This window comes from Dysidea avara, chromosome 4 (genome assembly GCF_963678975.1).
Source record: "Dysidea avara chromosome 4, odDysAvar1.4, whole genome shotgun sequence".
Taxonomy (NCBI): domain Eukaryota; kingdom Metazoa; phylum Porifera; class Demospongiae; order Dictyoceratida; family Dysideidae; genus Dysidea; species Dysidea avara.
Window position 1 is genome coordinate 20149799 of NC_089275.1, and position 15390 is coordinate 20165188.

At 37.3% G+C, this 15390-nt stretch overlaps 2 protein-coding genes across 2 annotated transcripts; both read left to right on the forward strand.

Annotated features, from left to right (window-relative positions):
- The first annotated feature begins 2758 nt into the window (after positions 1–2758).
- On the forward strand, positions 2759–8339 carry LOC136253224 (xanthine dehydrogenase/oxidase-like). Its single transcript, XM_066045850.1, has 4 exons — positions 2759–3270; positions 3336–3542; positions 7972–8139; positions 8198–8339. Exons 1-3 carry the CDS (start codon positions 3046–3048, stop codon positions 8023–8025), a joined length of 486 nt encoding a protein of 161 aa, XP_065901922.1. The 5' UTR covers positions 2759–3045; the 3' UTR covers positions 8026–8139; positions 8198–8339.
- Positions 8340–10819: 2480 nt separating this feature from the next.
- On the forward strand, positions 10820–11869 carry LOC136253047 (uncharacterized). Its single transcript, XM_066045627.1, has one exon. It carries the CDS (start codon positions 11086–11088, stop codon positions 11692–11694), a length of 609 nt encoding a protein of 202 aa, XP_065901699.1. The 5' UTR covers positions 10820–11085; the 3' UTR covers positions 11695–11869.
- Positions 11870–15390: the final 3521 nt, after the last annotated feature.

Genomic DNA, 15390 nt, shown 5'->3' on the forward strand with positions numbered 1-15390 from the left:
AGTTGCTATAGATATTTTTTACTCCATTTGGTACCCACCACTTAACCTCCATCCTTTCTTGGTCAGCTTTTTTCTTCTGTCTGATTCATCTAATCATTATTATTTAAATATTTGTTGTATACTTATATTGCTTAGAGAATACACAAAAATTAATGAGGGTTGGATCGTCCTAAATGCATTGATTTGCACTTGCTAATATATTAATATTGAAAGACATGTACATCTGCCATTTATGTGACTAGTTTACTAGGCAGTCTAATGTGCAGATCATTGTAAATAGGCCTGAGTCAAATATGCCCAACATTTTTCTAAAAAAGGTTTCAGGAATTAATTTCCCAAAATTTTCACCTATTATGCTCTTCAGTGTTCCCATTATGCTTGCATTATGCTCCTAGGTTAGTAACATTTGTTACAATTACCTTGGAACATTTTAATCAGTGAATGCTCTCTTAGAGTATTTCACTACAAAGTGACTGTTCTATTAGAGAGTATCAATATGATGATCTATGTACAAATGCATTTGAGTGCTCTATTGTAGTTTGCAGTTTCCACTGACTGCTCTATTTAGGGAGTATCGATCTATTTTCATGGAATTAAGCTCCATAGTTTGAAATATCCATCTAATATGCTAGCACATATGTGACCGGGCCTGTGAAAATAGGGCATGTGGGCACATAAAAATTGCCTACTTTTTCACACTTTGATGTGTCATAACTTTGTATTCCATTGTTGCTTGGCCATAAAATTTTCAGCACGTATTAAACATTTAGTTGGCTTCAAAATACAAGTAACAGAATGGAAATATTTATCCCAATACTGAGATATGAGATGTTATGTGACAGGGTGTAGTTTGTACCCACATGCCCTATTTTCGCAGGCCCGGTCACATATATCTACCTAATATACTAGCATTTATATGCTGGCATAGCACTCCAGCCTATTATGCTTTTTATTATGCTTTTTATTATGCTGGCATATTTGACACAGGCCTAGTAGGGGTACAAAACTGAGCTTTGAGGGACACCACTAATAAAAGGAAGCCATAATGATTCAGTATCATTAACCAATGCTCGTTGAGCTCTACCAGACTTAAATGATGATTCAATCCAAATCAGTAGCTTTATTTCCCTGTATACCATGTGCTTTCAACTTCACCAAAAGTCTTTTGTGAGGAATAGAGTCAAATGCTTTGTGATAGTCCAGATGGATCGCATCAACCGAGTAATTGTTTTCAAGTTCACCCGTCCAATCATTCATAACTGAAAGCAGCTGGGTCATACATGATTGTTTAGGCATAAAACCATGACGATGTTCTGAAATTAAATTATTTCTCTGTGTATGTAATAGTGCATCCCAAATAACAGATTTAAAACAATAAAATTAATGTTAAACTTACTGGTTGATAGTTTCTGGAAGATTTCTGGCATCCTTTCTTAATAATATAGGCGCTACCTTTCTTCCAATCCTCTGGTAACACTTTAGGCCACCATCAAAGGGTTTCTGGAAAACGGAGAGAAATTTCATAAGCAATGCAAAGTCTAGTCTGGTACAGGTGATTTAGAAATAATTAAGCCAAAAAGTTTATTTAAAATATCATCTTCACTGATGGAAATGTTGTTTAATGCTGAGCAAAGGAAAGTGATTTGATTGATGGAAGTGAGTTGGCATCCTGAACTGTAAAAATTGTTTGTTGAGAACCTCTACTTTGTCCAGGTCATTCTATGCAAAACAGTCCCATCTTCCTTATTTAGAGAGTCCACTGTATTCTCCTGGTTTTCCAAAAGCCCTTAGGGTTAAACTTCAGGTTGTTAGTTAATTGTTAAGTTTCATATTTCGTTATTAATGAATGTGTAAGAAACCTTAGTTTATTTATTTAATTTATTTTTTATCAAAACTTTACAGCACAAGTGCTGAAGGTCTGTAGGACACCTGGTCCTACAGCCTGTCTAAAGTTATTACATAAAGTGCATTTGAAAAGGTGGTTTACTCCTTAACCTAGTAATGTGCGCAAAATCAATAGGTTGGAGATATTTCTTTCAGGTAGTATATATATATTTATTCCTGCAAAGACCAACAACTGTGGGAGTTGTGAATTTACGGGTTCTATGTTTAGATTTGTTTGGGATAAATCTGTTCATGATTCCCTTTAGCACTTGACTAAAGTATTCTGGTTGACATTTTTCTTGTAGTAGGTCCATCAGTTAATCTTATAAAATTCAGATCTGATGTTATTGTAGTCTCCTTTAGAGTATTTAGGTCTGTATCAAGGTGATGTACTTAGATTAGTGTAGCAGCAGCAGTATTAAAAGGCAAGAAAAGAGTGGTAGCTCTTACCCAGTGGAGGTAAATAAGCTTGTGAAGTATATGGTACATAATTATTTGTAGAACACAATAGCACTGAAGGAAGCTACAGCACGTGTTCTCATAATAGTCTGTCTTAAAGTGTTAGAAGTATGCAGTAGTGATCTCTGGTTGGTGAATCTGCACAATACCTATATAGTAAAGAACAACACTGCAAGATTAAATCACAAACAATTTCAAGGTAGATAGAAAAATATGTGAAAATGCGAAAAGTGAAACAGGTGAAAAGGCAAATATAAACTGCTTCCAAACATTGTGGTCTTGCTAGCATCTGGTTTGGTTGGGGTCTGATGAGCGATGCTAAACTGGCTAATGGAATAATGGGAGTGGATATTGGTGTTGTGATCACACCACCAGAGAACTCAATGTTACGAGCATACAAAAACTATACACCTGTTCATAATCAATATAGCTAAATATTGTATAGTACCCAATTTACTACATATATTAAAGTATGGGATGTTGTAACAGCAGAGAGCAGGAAGAACGAGTCATAGGCAGTAGAAAGAGTAGTTGAGGGAACAAAAGATATTGTATCCCTGTGTTAACCCATAGCCTTGAGGGGAGAGGGATATAAGCCCTACAAATGGTTGAAGGTCTTTACAGCTGCACAGGCTCATACAACCAACTATACACAGAGACCAGGTTTTACCAAACAGACATTTGTTGCTGAGTAGTTACGGAATGGCAGATAACAACTACCCAAGTAATCATGACACTTTTGTCAGCATTCTAGATGTTCATTACGACTGGGAGACAAACACTGGACGAAGTTTTGACTACTTCACATCTGGTGTAGCTTGTAGTGAAGTGGAAGTAGACATAGTGACAGGAACCCATCACATCATTTCTACAGATATTTTAATGGATGTAGGGGAAAGTCTCAATCCTGCAATTGATATTGGCCAGGTGAAAATCAGATAATTGATAATATAGCATGTGTGCATCGTTTATGTAATGTTTTTTTTACATAGATTGAAGGAGCTTTTACTCAACGTGTTGGATTATTTACAATGGAAGAATTAATATTCTTAGAAGAAACCTCGAGAAATCCTCATGGGCAACCATTTACTACTGGCCCAGGGAATTATAAAATTCCTTGCTTTTCTGATGTCCCATTAGAATTCAATGTATCTCTTCTGAAGGGATCTGTTAACAAACGTGCCATTTATTCTTCAAGGGTAAGTCAGATAAAATGTGACCAAATTTGTAAACTTGACTAGGTTTGCACACACACACACAATTGAAGTTGACATTTTGCTATAATTTTACCATACGGTAGTACTGTATATTAGAAGTTTGGATTTTTCTGGCCAAAAATATCACCCAACAACTACCTTCACAATACCATCCTGGTGCCTTCAGTTGGCAGTATTGGTTAGGTATAACCAAGCCCAACAATTTAAAAGAAATTATTCAATGGAATTTTTTGCTCACTGACTAACTGCCTGTGTGCCTGCCTGAAGCCATAACTTGATAACGGCTAAGGCTACAGGTTTGATTTTGTCACTGTTTGGTGTTGCTTTGTCCCAAGATGTGCCTTATGGCATACCGCAGTATGTAAAATGCACTTACTCCTTTGTGTCCCACTTCTTTTTGCTGACAGCCCTAGGTGTCAATTTGCAATGCATGGCTTCCTGTTTGTAAACAGGAATTGTCCATATTTTCTGTGGTGATTGGCAGATTTGCTTCTAATACTGGTCTTTGTTTGTAATGCTGTGTAAGAAGTGTAATTACTTTCAAGTCAGTAATTGGGGTGCACGAATCGTCTGTATTTTTTGTGGTAACTGGATTCATGCTTCTCATACAGTTTTTTGTTTGCAGCACTGTTAAACGAGTTGAACATAGTTGAAAGTGAAGTGGAATAGCCATTTCACTTTTGAGTCAGTGATTGATAGGTGGGGTGCGTGTTCAGATGAAAACATTAACTCTGGCGCTAGCTATTCTGCTTTCTTTAGATTTTTTCCCGGGCTAGATGTGCTGCCCTTGCCAACCATCCCAGCACAAAAAAGCATGTGTAAAAGCAAAATGACAGGCTAAACACCTTAGTAAGACAGGTGGGACTTCACTTTTACTAGATACATTGGTGGTGGAGCCCTAGAGAAGACACCAATGGAGGAAAGTGCATACATTGAATGGTAGATCTTTGTTTTGACACAGTATGACGGAATAATATATTGCATGTCTATGGCTTGGCTCTCTGTTGCTTAACATTGCAAATGACCTGAAAGGACATTTCCTTTGGGAAGCTTTTGGATATGTCCATTCCTTGCCTGTATATGCAGATGCAAAGTTTGCTATTGAACACTTTTATGGCTTTCCCAATACATTTCCTATTCATTATATTATTTGTCAAGTTCTTTTTTGAGCATGATATGATTGGTGATTTTAATGATACAGTACGACAGTACTGTATAGTAGGGACCGCAAATGTTTGGGTATGGCACACAAAAAAACACCCAAAAACCAGCCTCAATTTTCCCTGACGACAATGAGGCAGTATTGGCTAGGTAAACCTAAGCCCAAACAAGCTTTCAGATCAACCTGAAATGCTTTCAACAAGTTGAAAGAAATTTTTTCTACTGACTGACTGCCTGACTGATGCCTTCAGACAAGCGTAACTTGATAACAGCTGAGGCTAAGGGCTTTGATTTTTTCATTGTTCGACATTGTTTCAGCCCAAGAGGTGCCTTTTGGCATACCGCAGTACGTACAATGCATTCTTCATGGATTTACCAGTGTCCTCCTTTGTTTCCCATTCATCTTGGCTGACAGTGAAAGGTGTTGTCAATTTGGCAGTAGCACGTGATGGGGAAATCGCTTGTATTTTTCATAGTGGCTACTTTGATTGCAGAGGTGCTTTTTGAACAGTTCTTGATTCGTAATGCTGTGTAATGGGTTGAACATAGGTGACAACGAAGTGTAATGAATACTTCACTTTTTAGATGATAATTGGTAGCTGGGGTGCATGGCACCATCTCTTTTGATGCGGTATGCATGGGTTCAAAAAGTTAAGAAACAAGTGCACAAAAAAAATTGGAGTTTTAAACTAGGGTACAGACAATAGCACATCGATAAAAAAGTACTGAAACAAGCTGGAGTAGTGCACGATATTAAATCATAGTAAAGTGTTATATCCCTACTGTGCTGAAGATACCATAATGGAAATGCACAGTAGGGATATAACACTTCTTATTGTTTTACTATCATGCACTACTCCAGCTTGTTTCAGTACTGGTCCCTACTCTAGTTGAAATCCCAATTTTTTTGTGTACTTGTCTAATATGAAATAGTATGGTCAGGCAAATATTGTACCAGGTTTGGTGCTTTTATCAAAAAGTGAAAGATTTTTTTGCTTAATTGTTCTACTAGTATGCATATAACAGGCTGAGTGAAAATTGGTCATTTTCACAAAAATTTTTAGGCAATCGTCCTATTCAATCATTGATATGGTCTAGACCTACTGCCACAGTTAAAAAATTAATGTCATCTGATTGGTCTACTTAAATGCCAACTGAATTCATGGAATGTGGTCCAGACTCTTCTACATGGGTGCTTATACTGAAAGTGATAACACCCTGTGTGGAAAAGGGTCTGGCTTGCGAGACCAGTGATTAATGTGTCTGGCATCATTCTTTCCATTGATGTGGTATATATGAAATTACTGCAAAAGAAAAATGTAAGGAAAAATTAAAATTTTTACATTGAGTAGGAATAAAAAAGTGACAAAACAAGGGAGGTGCAGCTATGTATATTGAACACTTACAATAAGGCTTTACAGCACAAGTCCTGAAAGTCTGTAGGACACCTGGTCCTTTTTATTAGGCGCATGTGCTAAACACATTATAGTTAGTCACAGATATCAGTGGTGGATACAGGGGTTGCAACGATTTTGACTGAAACCCCTAGCCTTGAAAAATGTGTGCACCTGAAATCAGTTTGCTTGCAGGCAAATGATACTACGTAGTTAGCAGGCTAGCACTAGTAGCAGCTAAGTACGGAGCTACATTCGCCATAATTATGTAATTATGCATAGCGACATGATCATTGAGGAAGGAATATTATTAAATACTATGAAACTGTAGAATTATAAATGTATAGGTGTTGAGCATGCTGGTCCAGTACCTTGCCCTTATAAGGGTGGTGGCAGAAGACTATCGTTATTATTTTTTTGCTATGCAATTTAGTGTACCTAATGATCAAAAGTAAGTGGTATGTTAGTTAGATTGAAGCCTCTCCACTTTTATCTAGAGGGGATTCACTTTCAAAATGAAGTACTCTAACAGAATGAGAAGGATTAATTCTCTTACGGTGGTGTCATTTGTATGAATATACTCACCACATGTACGTATCAATATATTAAGTCCAGTTCCAGTGTAAATATCCATTGTGTGGAGTATGAAATCCATGGTGCAGTAGACCGTTTTACATGGTAAGCATAGCAAAATTCATGTTACTATTGGCAATATACCAAGTGAAATTTCAAGCCTTGCACCGGTGACAAACCTCTAGCATTTCTTCTCTTGTATAGCTCCACGTCATGTTGGAGCTTCATGTTCCATGTTGGAGTTTCTTTTTTTATCTGCAAGCACTTATCAACTATTATATTAAGTACAAGAACAAGTACAATTTTAATAAATAATATGCATTTAACAACCCTACTCTACAGTATTGTTTTGGAAGGAAAGTTGAAATCTTCATGATCTGTACTATACAGTATGGCTGTACTGATACCGATATTATTATCAGTATTAGTACCAATATTACAAGTATCGGTATAAGTACCATGAAAAGCATCTTACTTTTTCTGAAGGTTTTTTGCACCACTTTTTGGCTTTTGGTGTTAGATTTTTTTTGTTCTGCATAGGAGGCGGAAGGATGCTACAGTCGGGGGTCCCCATAATTTATGGTGGTAATAGTAGGTGTGTGAAATTCTAGGGGGGTCTGGGGGCATGCCCCCCAGGAAAAACTTGAAAATTAGGTGTCAGGAGATTGATATTTGGAGGCATGTTTGGTGGTTTTAGCTGTTAATCAAATACTAGTACTATTACTTTTATTTTAATACATGCTTGACTGTTGTATTAGGGTGACTGCTCTATTAGAGTGTTTCGATCGTGATTGACAAGTTCCTGGAAGTTCACGTGACGACTGTTGCACAATACAGCTTTGAGTTGGGGATGCTCAGCACCCCCAGTAAATAGTTAGGAGTGTTAGAGCACCCCCTCTTCTGCCGCCTATGTTCTGTGAATTTTGCACTGACAAAAACAGACAAGTTTGAACAAAAACTCTTTTGTGAACAGTCATAAGTACCAACAAATATAGGGATTAACATTGTTGAAAAGCACACGAGTGTAGTAATTTAACACAGTCATAGTGATCATGCTAAATACTCTATTATGCTGTAATGCATATCGGTTCGGCTTTGAAGTATCAACTGTGTATGTGATATCAGTTCATTAGAAAACCAGTATCAGATATAGACTATAACATTGGATGTAAAATGTGGTATTGGTACTGCCTTACAGTACTACCATAATTGCATGCTGTATAAATATACCGTTGTTGTGATAAATTTATTTCTGATCATAAAAGTTACTCTGTGTTTCTTAGGCCATTGGTGAACCACCATTACTTTTGGGAGCATCTGTCGCCTTTGCCATTTGAGATGCAATAGCAACTGTACGTAGACAAGCTGGAGTCTCAGAGTGCTTTACACTAGACAGTCCAGTAACCTGTGAACGGATCAGAATGGCATGTCCTGATCACATCACCAAAAAGGTATGCACATCAAGTATATTTTTAAGTTATGTTACCTACATGTTAATTCGATTTTCAGGTATTCAATCAATGGGGACCAAATGCAGAAAATGCTAAAAGATGGAACATCGTCATTTAAGAATACAGAGACATATTGCTGTAGTACCACATATATGCATATATTATTATATAACTAGATGAATAGAATACAATAGGGAATAGCTAGGGACCACTAAAAAGGCCATGAAACAAGAAGGGATTGCTGAGATGGTAATGTATACCACAAATCTCTATTTGGACTCTCTGTCATTAGTTACATGGTCCATTCATTTGTGGTGAGTCAAAATAGAGATTTGCGGTTTGCATTGTCACCCCAGCGATCCCTTCTTGTTATGGCTTTTTCAGTGATCTCAATTCCCCTTTTGAAATTTTATTGTTATAATAAAGATTGTTGTAGACAGAACAAATTTGCTTCCACATTGCAGTTAATGTTTTAGTACATGATGGAATTGCAATGTGCAGATTGCATTATTAGAGTATTTACCTGACTGCTCTATTAGAGTATTTGATGAATAATAATCACACAGCACAAAACAAAAAAGTCTCAGCAAAGATTATTACTTATTAGTGGACCTATGCAAAGGACCACCAGAGGACTGTTTTGAGTTGAAGGATGCTTTACAAGGTGGTTGCATGCATTAATATTTTTTGATGAAGGGTGACTACTTCACAGAATCAGTGGTGAAGAATAACCTAGCTTTTTCACACACAAGCACTTGCCTGCCTCACATTCTATATACTATGGTAGAGTAGCTATTTTTTCAGGCACACATCACTCACAGTATCAGATATGACAGATGCAAGTTGTGTATTGTTCTATATAAGTATTATATAAGAGGCTGTATTTATGGAAACCATCAAAGTGTGGTCAACATGAGGCCATGTTGTTTACACAATACATGTGGTTATAGACACTATGACATCCACAAAAATAGTTTAACACTCTAATTAGTGGGGTTAATAGTGACTCCACCCAACCTTAGGCCTCATGTGGAAAGGATATGGTTTATAAAAATTAAATTCACTACAAAGGATAAGCTGGTATCAATGCAGCTGAAAAAGTCCATGATTTTAAAGTAGTGTTAAACCACCTTATAATATTAATAATATTATGTGTAACACTTAATAATTTTATTTATGAATTTCACACTACTCTAATAGAATACACACTACTTTAATAAAATAATCATATCATGTAAAACTGAGCAAAAATGGACTCGACACTGTCAGAATGGCTACAATAACTGACATACTATACTTCAAGGATGGCCAGACCACAATCAGGACACACTGATCGCCATCATTGTTTACTGGCCATACCAAGATAAACTGACAGTATGATGACACCATTCACAAAGCTGTTGACTATAATTATGCTACAACAGGCACTGCTTGAAGGTTCTTAGTTTACTAATTTGTTAAGCTGCTTTACTGTAGTTGTACCCAGTTATACTGATAGTAAAATGTCAGTAACTTTAAGTTTATGGAACATAATTGTTTTACTAAGTTTTAAACTCTCAGTAAACATCAGTGAATGCAGGTTTACTGAAAAGCTACTAAATTCCAAACAATTAACTGTTCCATATACTGGGGATATACCACTCTAGTAAACTAAGAAACTTCAAGCAGTGAGGTACACACCAGTCACCAAGGATTGTACCAGAAGGTTGTGTTTGCTGAGCCAAAGATATGATATTCTGGCCTGGTACGGCAAAAGAGATACAACACCTGGATATATAGTCAGTGCTATACATGTAAATAGCAAAAGGAACCAGAGATACCATCAGAAGTGCCATCTAGGCTGTGGGTAGTTGTAGTATATAGTGGCACAAGACTTGTCCAACTTTGCCAGTAAATCCTAATCATGATGGACTACTACAGTGATTTCTGGGAAATTGATGCTGTAACAGACACATCCAGTGAAATAATTGCAACTTACACAAAAGCACATTTTGCACAATATGGTATCCCTGAAAAAGCAATCGCTGACAACATTCCCCAGTTCCAGTCACAAACCAACAGGGGAGGCTCCAGGCTTTTGGAAAGGGGACAAAATGACTCATACAGGGAAGGCATACCCACACCAGTATATGAGAAACATGCCAACCTAGGGGGAGGGGGGTCTGGAGGCATGCCCCCCTACCCCTTTAGGAAATTTTTGAAAACTGGAACCTGTATTAGAGATAACTGCTCTATTAGGGTATCTCAGACTTGAAATTTATGGTAGCTCCTGACTAACAAAGTTGGTTTCTCCTGTGTGTTCTATTATAGAGTAGCTAAGTGCCTTCTCTTTGTAACTCCAATTCTTTGTGATGTGATGAAGTGTGTGCCTGTGTATTAAGTTAATTTTGCTCAAACCTTTGCTTGCAGTATAATAACTATAACTGCTGTAAATACTGTTGATCACAATTTCAGTTTACAGTGTCTGCATGATGGGATAGCACCACATAAGTTGCACATGTCTTAGTAATTATTGGTTAGCTTACATGCGATTCTGCTGTTTAGTTAACTCTATATTTTCACATTATTAGGCTGGTTAATGTGAAAATGTGAAATAGTCCTACACGTAGGGCAGGTACCAATTATGCTAGTAATTGAATAAATGAACCTTGACGCACGCCACACCCTTCCCGTAAATTACCGCAGATCAGCTAGTATCAAAAGGTCAGACACGTCAGTCAACATGAATGGCAGCCTTCAGAAACGAATTATACTGTGGACAGCACCGAGAAGCCTCTCCACTCCGTTTTATTGCTCCATTGCAACTTTAAATAAGACGAAGCATTTGCTAGAACTCTTCACCGGTGCTCACCATTTTGGTCCGCTGAGTCAAAATAAAGGAGATGGGAAATACCACCCGGATTGTATGCAGAAGGAGTAACTGAGGTCAAAGATGTCACTTATGAAATGATGAAAAAGATACTTGCAGCTGACCATCCTGGTGCGGATTTGGTGTTTAGTAAAGAATTTGCATTCTGCCTACCAGAATCAATGTGGGAAGGCATGATCAGTGGGAAATTCGCTGACTTCTATCACACCTTCTTGATACGAGAACCGGAGAGGGTGCTTTATTCTAACTACAAGGCACCAAAGTCGCAACCTGGTGTAGAGCCACCAGGTGGAGGGCTGTATGAACTGTATGAGTTTTATCAATTTGTAAAGGAGAGAAAAGGAGTCACTCCTATTGTTGTTGATGCAGCCGATCTGCAGGCTCATCCTGATGAGACAATGAAAAGCTATTGTGAGGCCATAGGCATTACATTTGATCCAAACATGACATCTTGGGAAAAGGACTTTACCAGTCCATTTACTTACCCATCTAAATGGGGAGAAAGATGGTTTGCAGATCTTAAACAATCAACTGGATTTATTAAAATCAAACCAGATGAGCGAAAACCAGTGCCATTACATGAATTACCAAATGATTTAGTACAGTGTATCAAGGAATGTCGTGTGCAGTACTCAGAGATGCAGAAAGATTGCATTAAGCCATCACCTTTATCAAAAACTGCTTAAACTTGTGTAGCTAAGCGTACATAAAATTAATGCACACATTTATTTTTATTGTGCTCAGCTATTGTTGTAAGTTAATATGTAATGATTAAGTAATATTATGGACCTTATACCTTCTGTACCTGTTATAGTAAATTGATAAACAAACATGTGCCAGTAAAAATTTTGTTTTGTTCTGAGTTGCAATGGAACAATAAAAGATAACAGTTTTCTCAGCAGTATAACCCTTTTTAAACTGTGGTATCCATGCAGCAAAGTATTATTTTCTAAACTTTACCTGTTTAGACCACATAGCTAGCTACTTATTAGTTTTATATCCTCCAATACTTTCGATATCTACTTCAGTAGTTATATCTCACAACAAGAACACAGGAAAAATGTATTCCTATGGCACAAAGCTAACCTTGACTCAATAAGACACCACATAACTGAGTTTGCCAATACATTTTTAGAAGTTTATCATCATAGCGATCCAATCGATGTATTATGGAATGACTATAAAGCACTATGTAAGGCAATATGATACCACAAACGAAATCTGTCAAACAGCAACTACCTTGGATTACTAGAAATATTAAGAGACTGTCAAGAAAAAAGAAAAGAAACATAACTTAGCCCGTAGAACAAACAAACTTAAGGTGATCATTGGAGAGCCTATTACAACCTAAAGAAAGAAGTCCAAAGATTATGCCGTGCCTCACACAACAACTATGTTTCATCCCTCTTAGATTCTCATAATAAATGAACAAAGAAATTTTGGCAAAAGTATACGTAAAGATCAGGTTAATGGAGAATCCTATTCTGACAGCTGCTCCAAAGCCAACATTCTCAATGATTACTTTTCTTCTGTTTTTACTGAAGATGACCAATCTCCTCTTCCTGACATAAGCAACGGGCCAGTTCCTAACATATCACAAATATCAGTTGAAGTAGATGGAGTGTGCAACCTTTCAGTCAACTTAGACCCTTACAAACCAGCAGGTCCTGACAACATATTAACACGATTGCTTAAAGAAACTGCACAGCAAATGGCACCACTACTTACATTTATCTTCCAAGCATCACTTGACCAGGGAAAATTTCCTTCTGGCTGGAAATCAGCTAATGTCACACCTATACACAAAAAGGAAAAAGAACAGACCCTTCAAACTACCGACCAATTTCCCTGACTAGTGTCTGCTGCAAGATTCTTGAACACATAGTATACTTGTCAGTATTCTCACATCTAGAAAACCACCAAATATTAATTGATAACCAACATGGGTTTCATACATGACGATCATGTGAAACACAACTTATTAGTGCCATCTCTGACTTCCAGCAATGCCTCAACAATAAACAACACATTGAGTCGATGACGCTATCTTTTTCGATTTTGCTAAAGTGTTCGACAATACTAAGCTCTGTCATAAACTATCTTATTATGGAATCAATGGTCAACTTTTATCATGGATCAAGAACTACCTATCTGATTGATCTCAATCTGTAGTACTTGATGGAATATCTAGTAGACCTACTTAAGTTATTTCAGGTGTCCCGCAAGGGACTGTACTAGCCCCACTACTATTTTTATTCTACATTAATGACATAACTACTTCTGTTAATAATACAATCAGACTGTATGCGGACAATTTTAAATATACAGAGTTATTGACTCTGAAAATGACTGTCACATGCTACAAAATGACCTTAATAACTGGAACACTGGGCAGACTTATGGTAAATGAAATTTAATCCCAATAAATGTATACACTTAGCCATAACTAACAAGAAAACTTTCCTTAAATATAACTACAGTATCTATAGCCAACAGTTAAGACATGTTACTTCAGCCAAATACCTAGGGATCATTATTGACAGCCATCTCACTTCACATTAACGAATTAGCTCCAAAGCCAACTCAGCCAAAGCATTCCTAAAACGGAATATATACCAGTGCTCCACAACAATCAAGTCAAACTGTTATAAATTTTTTATTAGACCATTCTTGAATATGCGGCACCAGTTTGGTGTCCTTTCAACAAGCTCAGATCTATCAAATAGAGAGGATACAGTGTAATATGGCATGATTTTGTGATGAATGACTACTCCTGATACAGTAGTGTTACAAGTATATGTTAAACCATATATCCTGGCCCACATTAGCAAACATGCGAACTTAACTAAAGCTATTATTGTTGAAGTCAGTAGTTTATTTATACTGGCTAATGCTGCTCAGTAAAGCAATCAGTTGTTCTTTTTGGCACGTGATGGGGATTGTGCTATTTGGAACATTTAATTTTGTCTTTTTCTTTAATTTGTTTGTGCGTGTGTGTTGTACTATAACTTTAATAGTTCCTTACCATGCGCATAATTTATACTGTGCTTTTTGTACATCAGTATAGTTGCGTGTCCAAGATATAATTATGTAATTGCAATTGTATGTGTTTTTGGCATCTAAATGATGGTTTACTGTCTCTCTACAAAACTTTCATTCAATGTGGAATTTTTTCTACTGACTGACTGCCTGCCTGCCTGCCTGCCTGCCTGCCTGCCTGCCTGCCTGCCTGCCTGCCTGCCTGCCTGCCTGCCTGCCTGCCTGCCTGCCTGCCTGCCTGCCTGCCTGCCTGCCTACCTGCCTGCCTGCCTGCCTGATGTTTTAAGGAAAGCGTAACTTGATAAGAGCTAAGGATACGAGCTTGACTTTTTCACTGTACGACACCCAACAGGTGACCACAGTGCATACAATGCATGCATCACGGACTTACCTTTGTCCTCTTTGTGTTCCACTTCTTTTTGCTGACAGCCCAAGGTGTTGATTCACAGTAGTACGATGGCTTCTCAGCTACTGTTGATTTTATTTTCATTTGAAGTTGATCCACTGAAAAAATTGTTTTGAAAAGTTCTGTCCATGATACAAGTTTGGTGTTATGTATGAGGTCTTCTTCAGCTTAGCTTTGTCTCCGTATTGTCACAGTGACTTCTTATGAGTCGTTTTGGCCACGGAATAAATTTTTTCCCATGTATAAATAAATAAGGGATACACACACACACACACATAACAACAACAGCAACAACGTCAAACATCTTCCTCCACAGCTAGATGGAGGGCCTAATTGCATTATATCTCAAAAGGCATATAATAGTTGCTGAATCAAATTCCCGAAAGCCTTCTTTGTTGACAGTCCATTTCTTGCAATATTTCTTGCAGCAATATTCTTAATCGCTTGACTACAATTTGTTTATTTAGATTTGTAAGTAGTATATCTAGGTATAGTATTGTGTGATCTGTGTAACGAGCAGGCATATACCTTTTCTTACCTGTGTGATTACTAAGCCTAATTCAATGACATACACAATGATTGTGATGTGAATACGTTATAGTAAAGTCAGTGTCACATTATTGTACATGTGTGATTACAAATAAAAGCACGGAGTGCTGATTGGAGGAGTCAAATAATTAGGTCCCATGATAGACTGTCTTTGTGCCTAATTTGGATAGAATGGATTAAATATTCAAATTATTGAGATTGAATGACTGAAATACTAGAGACAATATCCTGAATTGCTCAATATTGATGGAGGACCGGCAGGTGATTTTGAGTAGTCCATATTATGGAGAAACAGTTTGTAGTACAGGCCATATTGCAAGGTTCACCCAAAAAAGCCCTTTCTTCTGTCAGACTTTGAGACTATACAATTTGGTTGGTCAGACTTTGT

Coding starts and splice junctions, on each gene's coding strand:
- LOC136253224 (XM_066045850.1), top strand. CDS start 3,046: ATGGCAGATAACAACTACCCAAGTAATCATGACACTTTTGTCAGCATT. Junction 3,271..3,335: donor CTGCAATTGATATTGGCCAG/GTGAAAATCAGA, acceptor TTTTTTACATAG/ATTGAAGGAGCTTTTACTCA. Junction 3,543..7,971: donor GTGCCATTTATTCTTCAAGG/GTAAGTCAGATA, acceptor TGTGTTTCTTAG/GCCATTGGTGAACCACCATT.
- LOC136253047 (XM_066045627.1), top strand. CDS start 11,086: ATGATGAAAAAGATACTTGCAGCTGACCATCCTGGTGCGGATTTGGTG.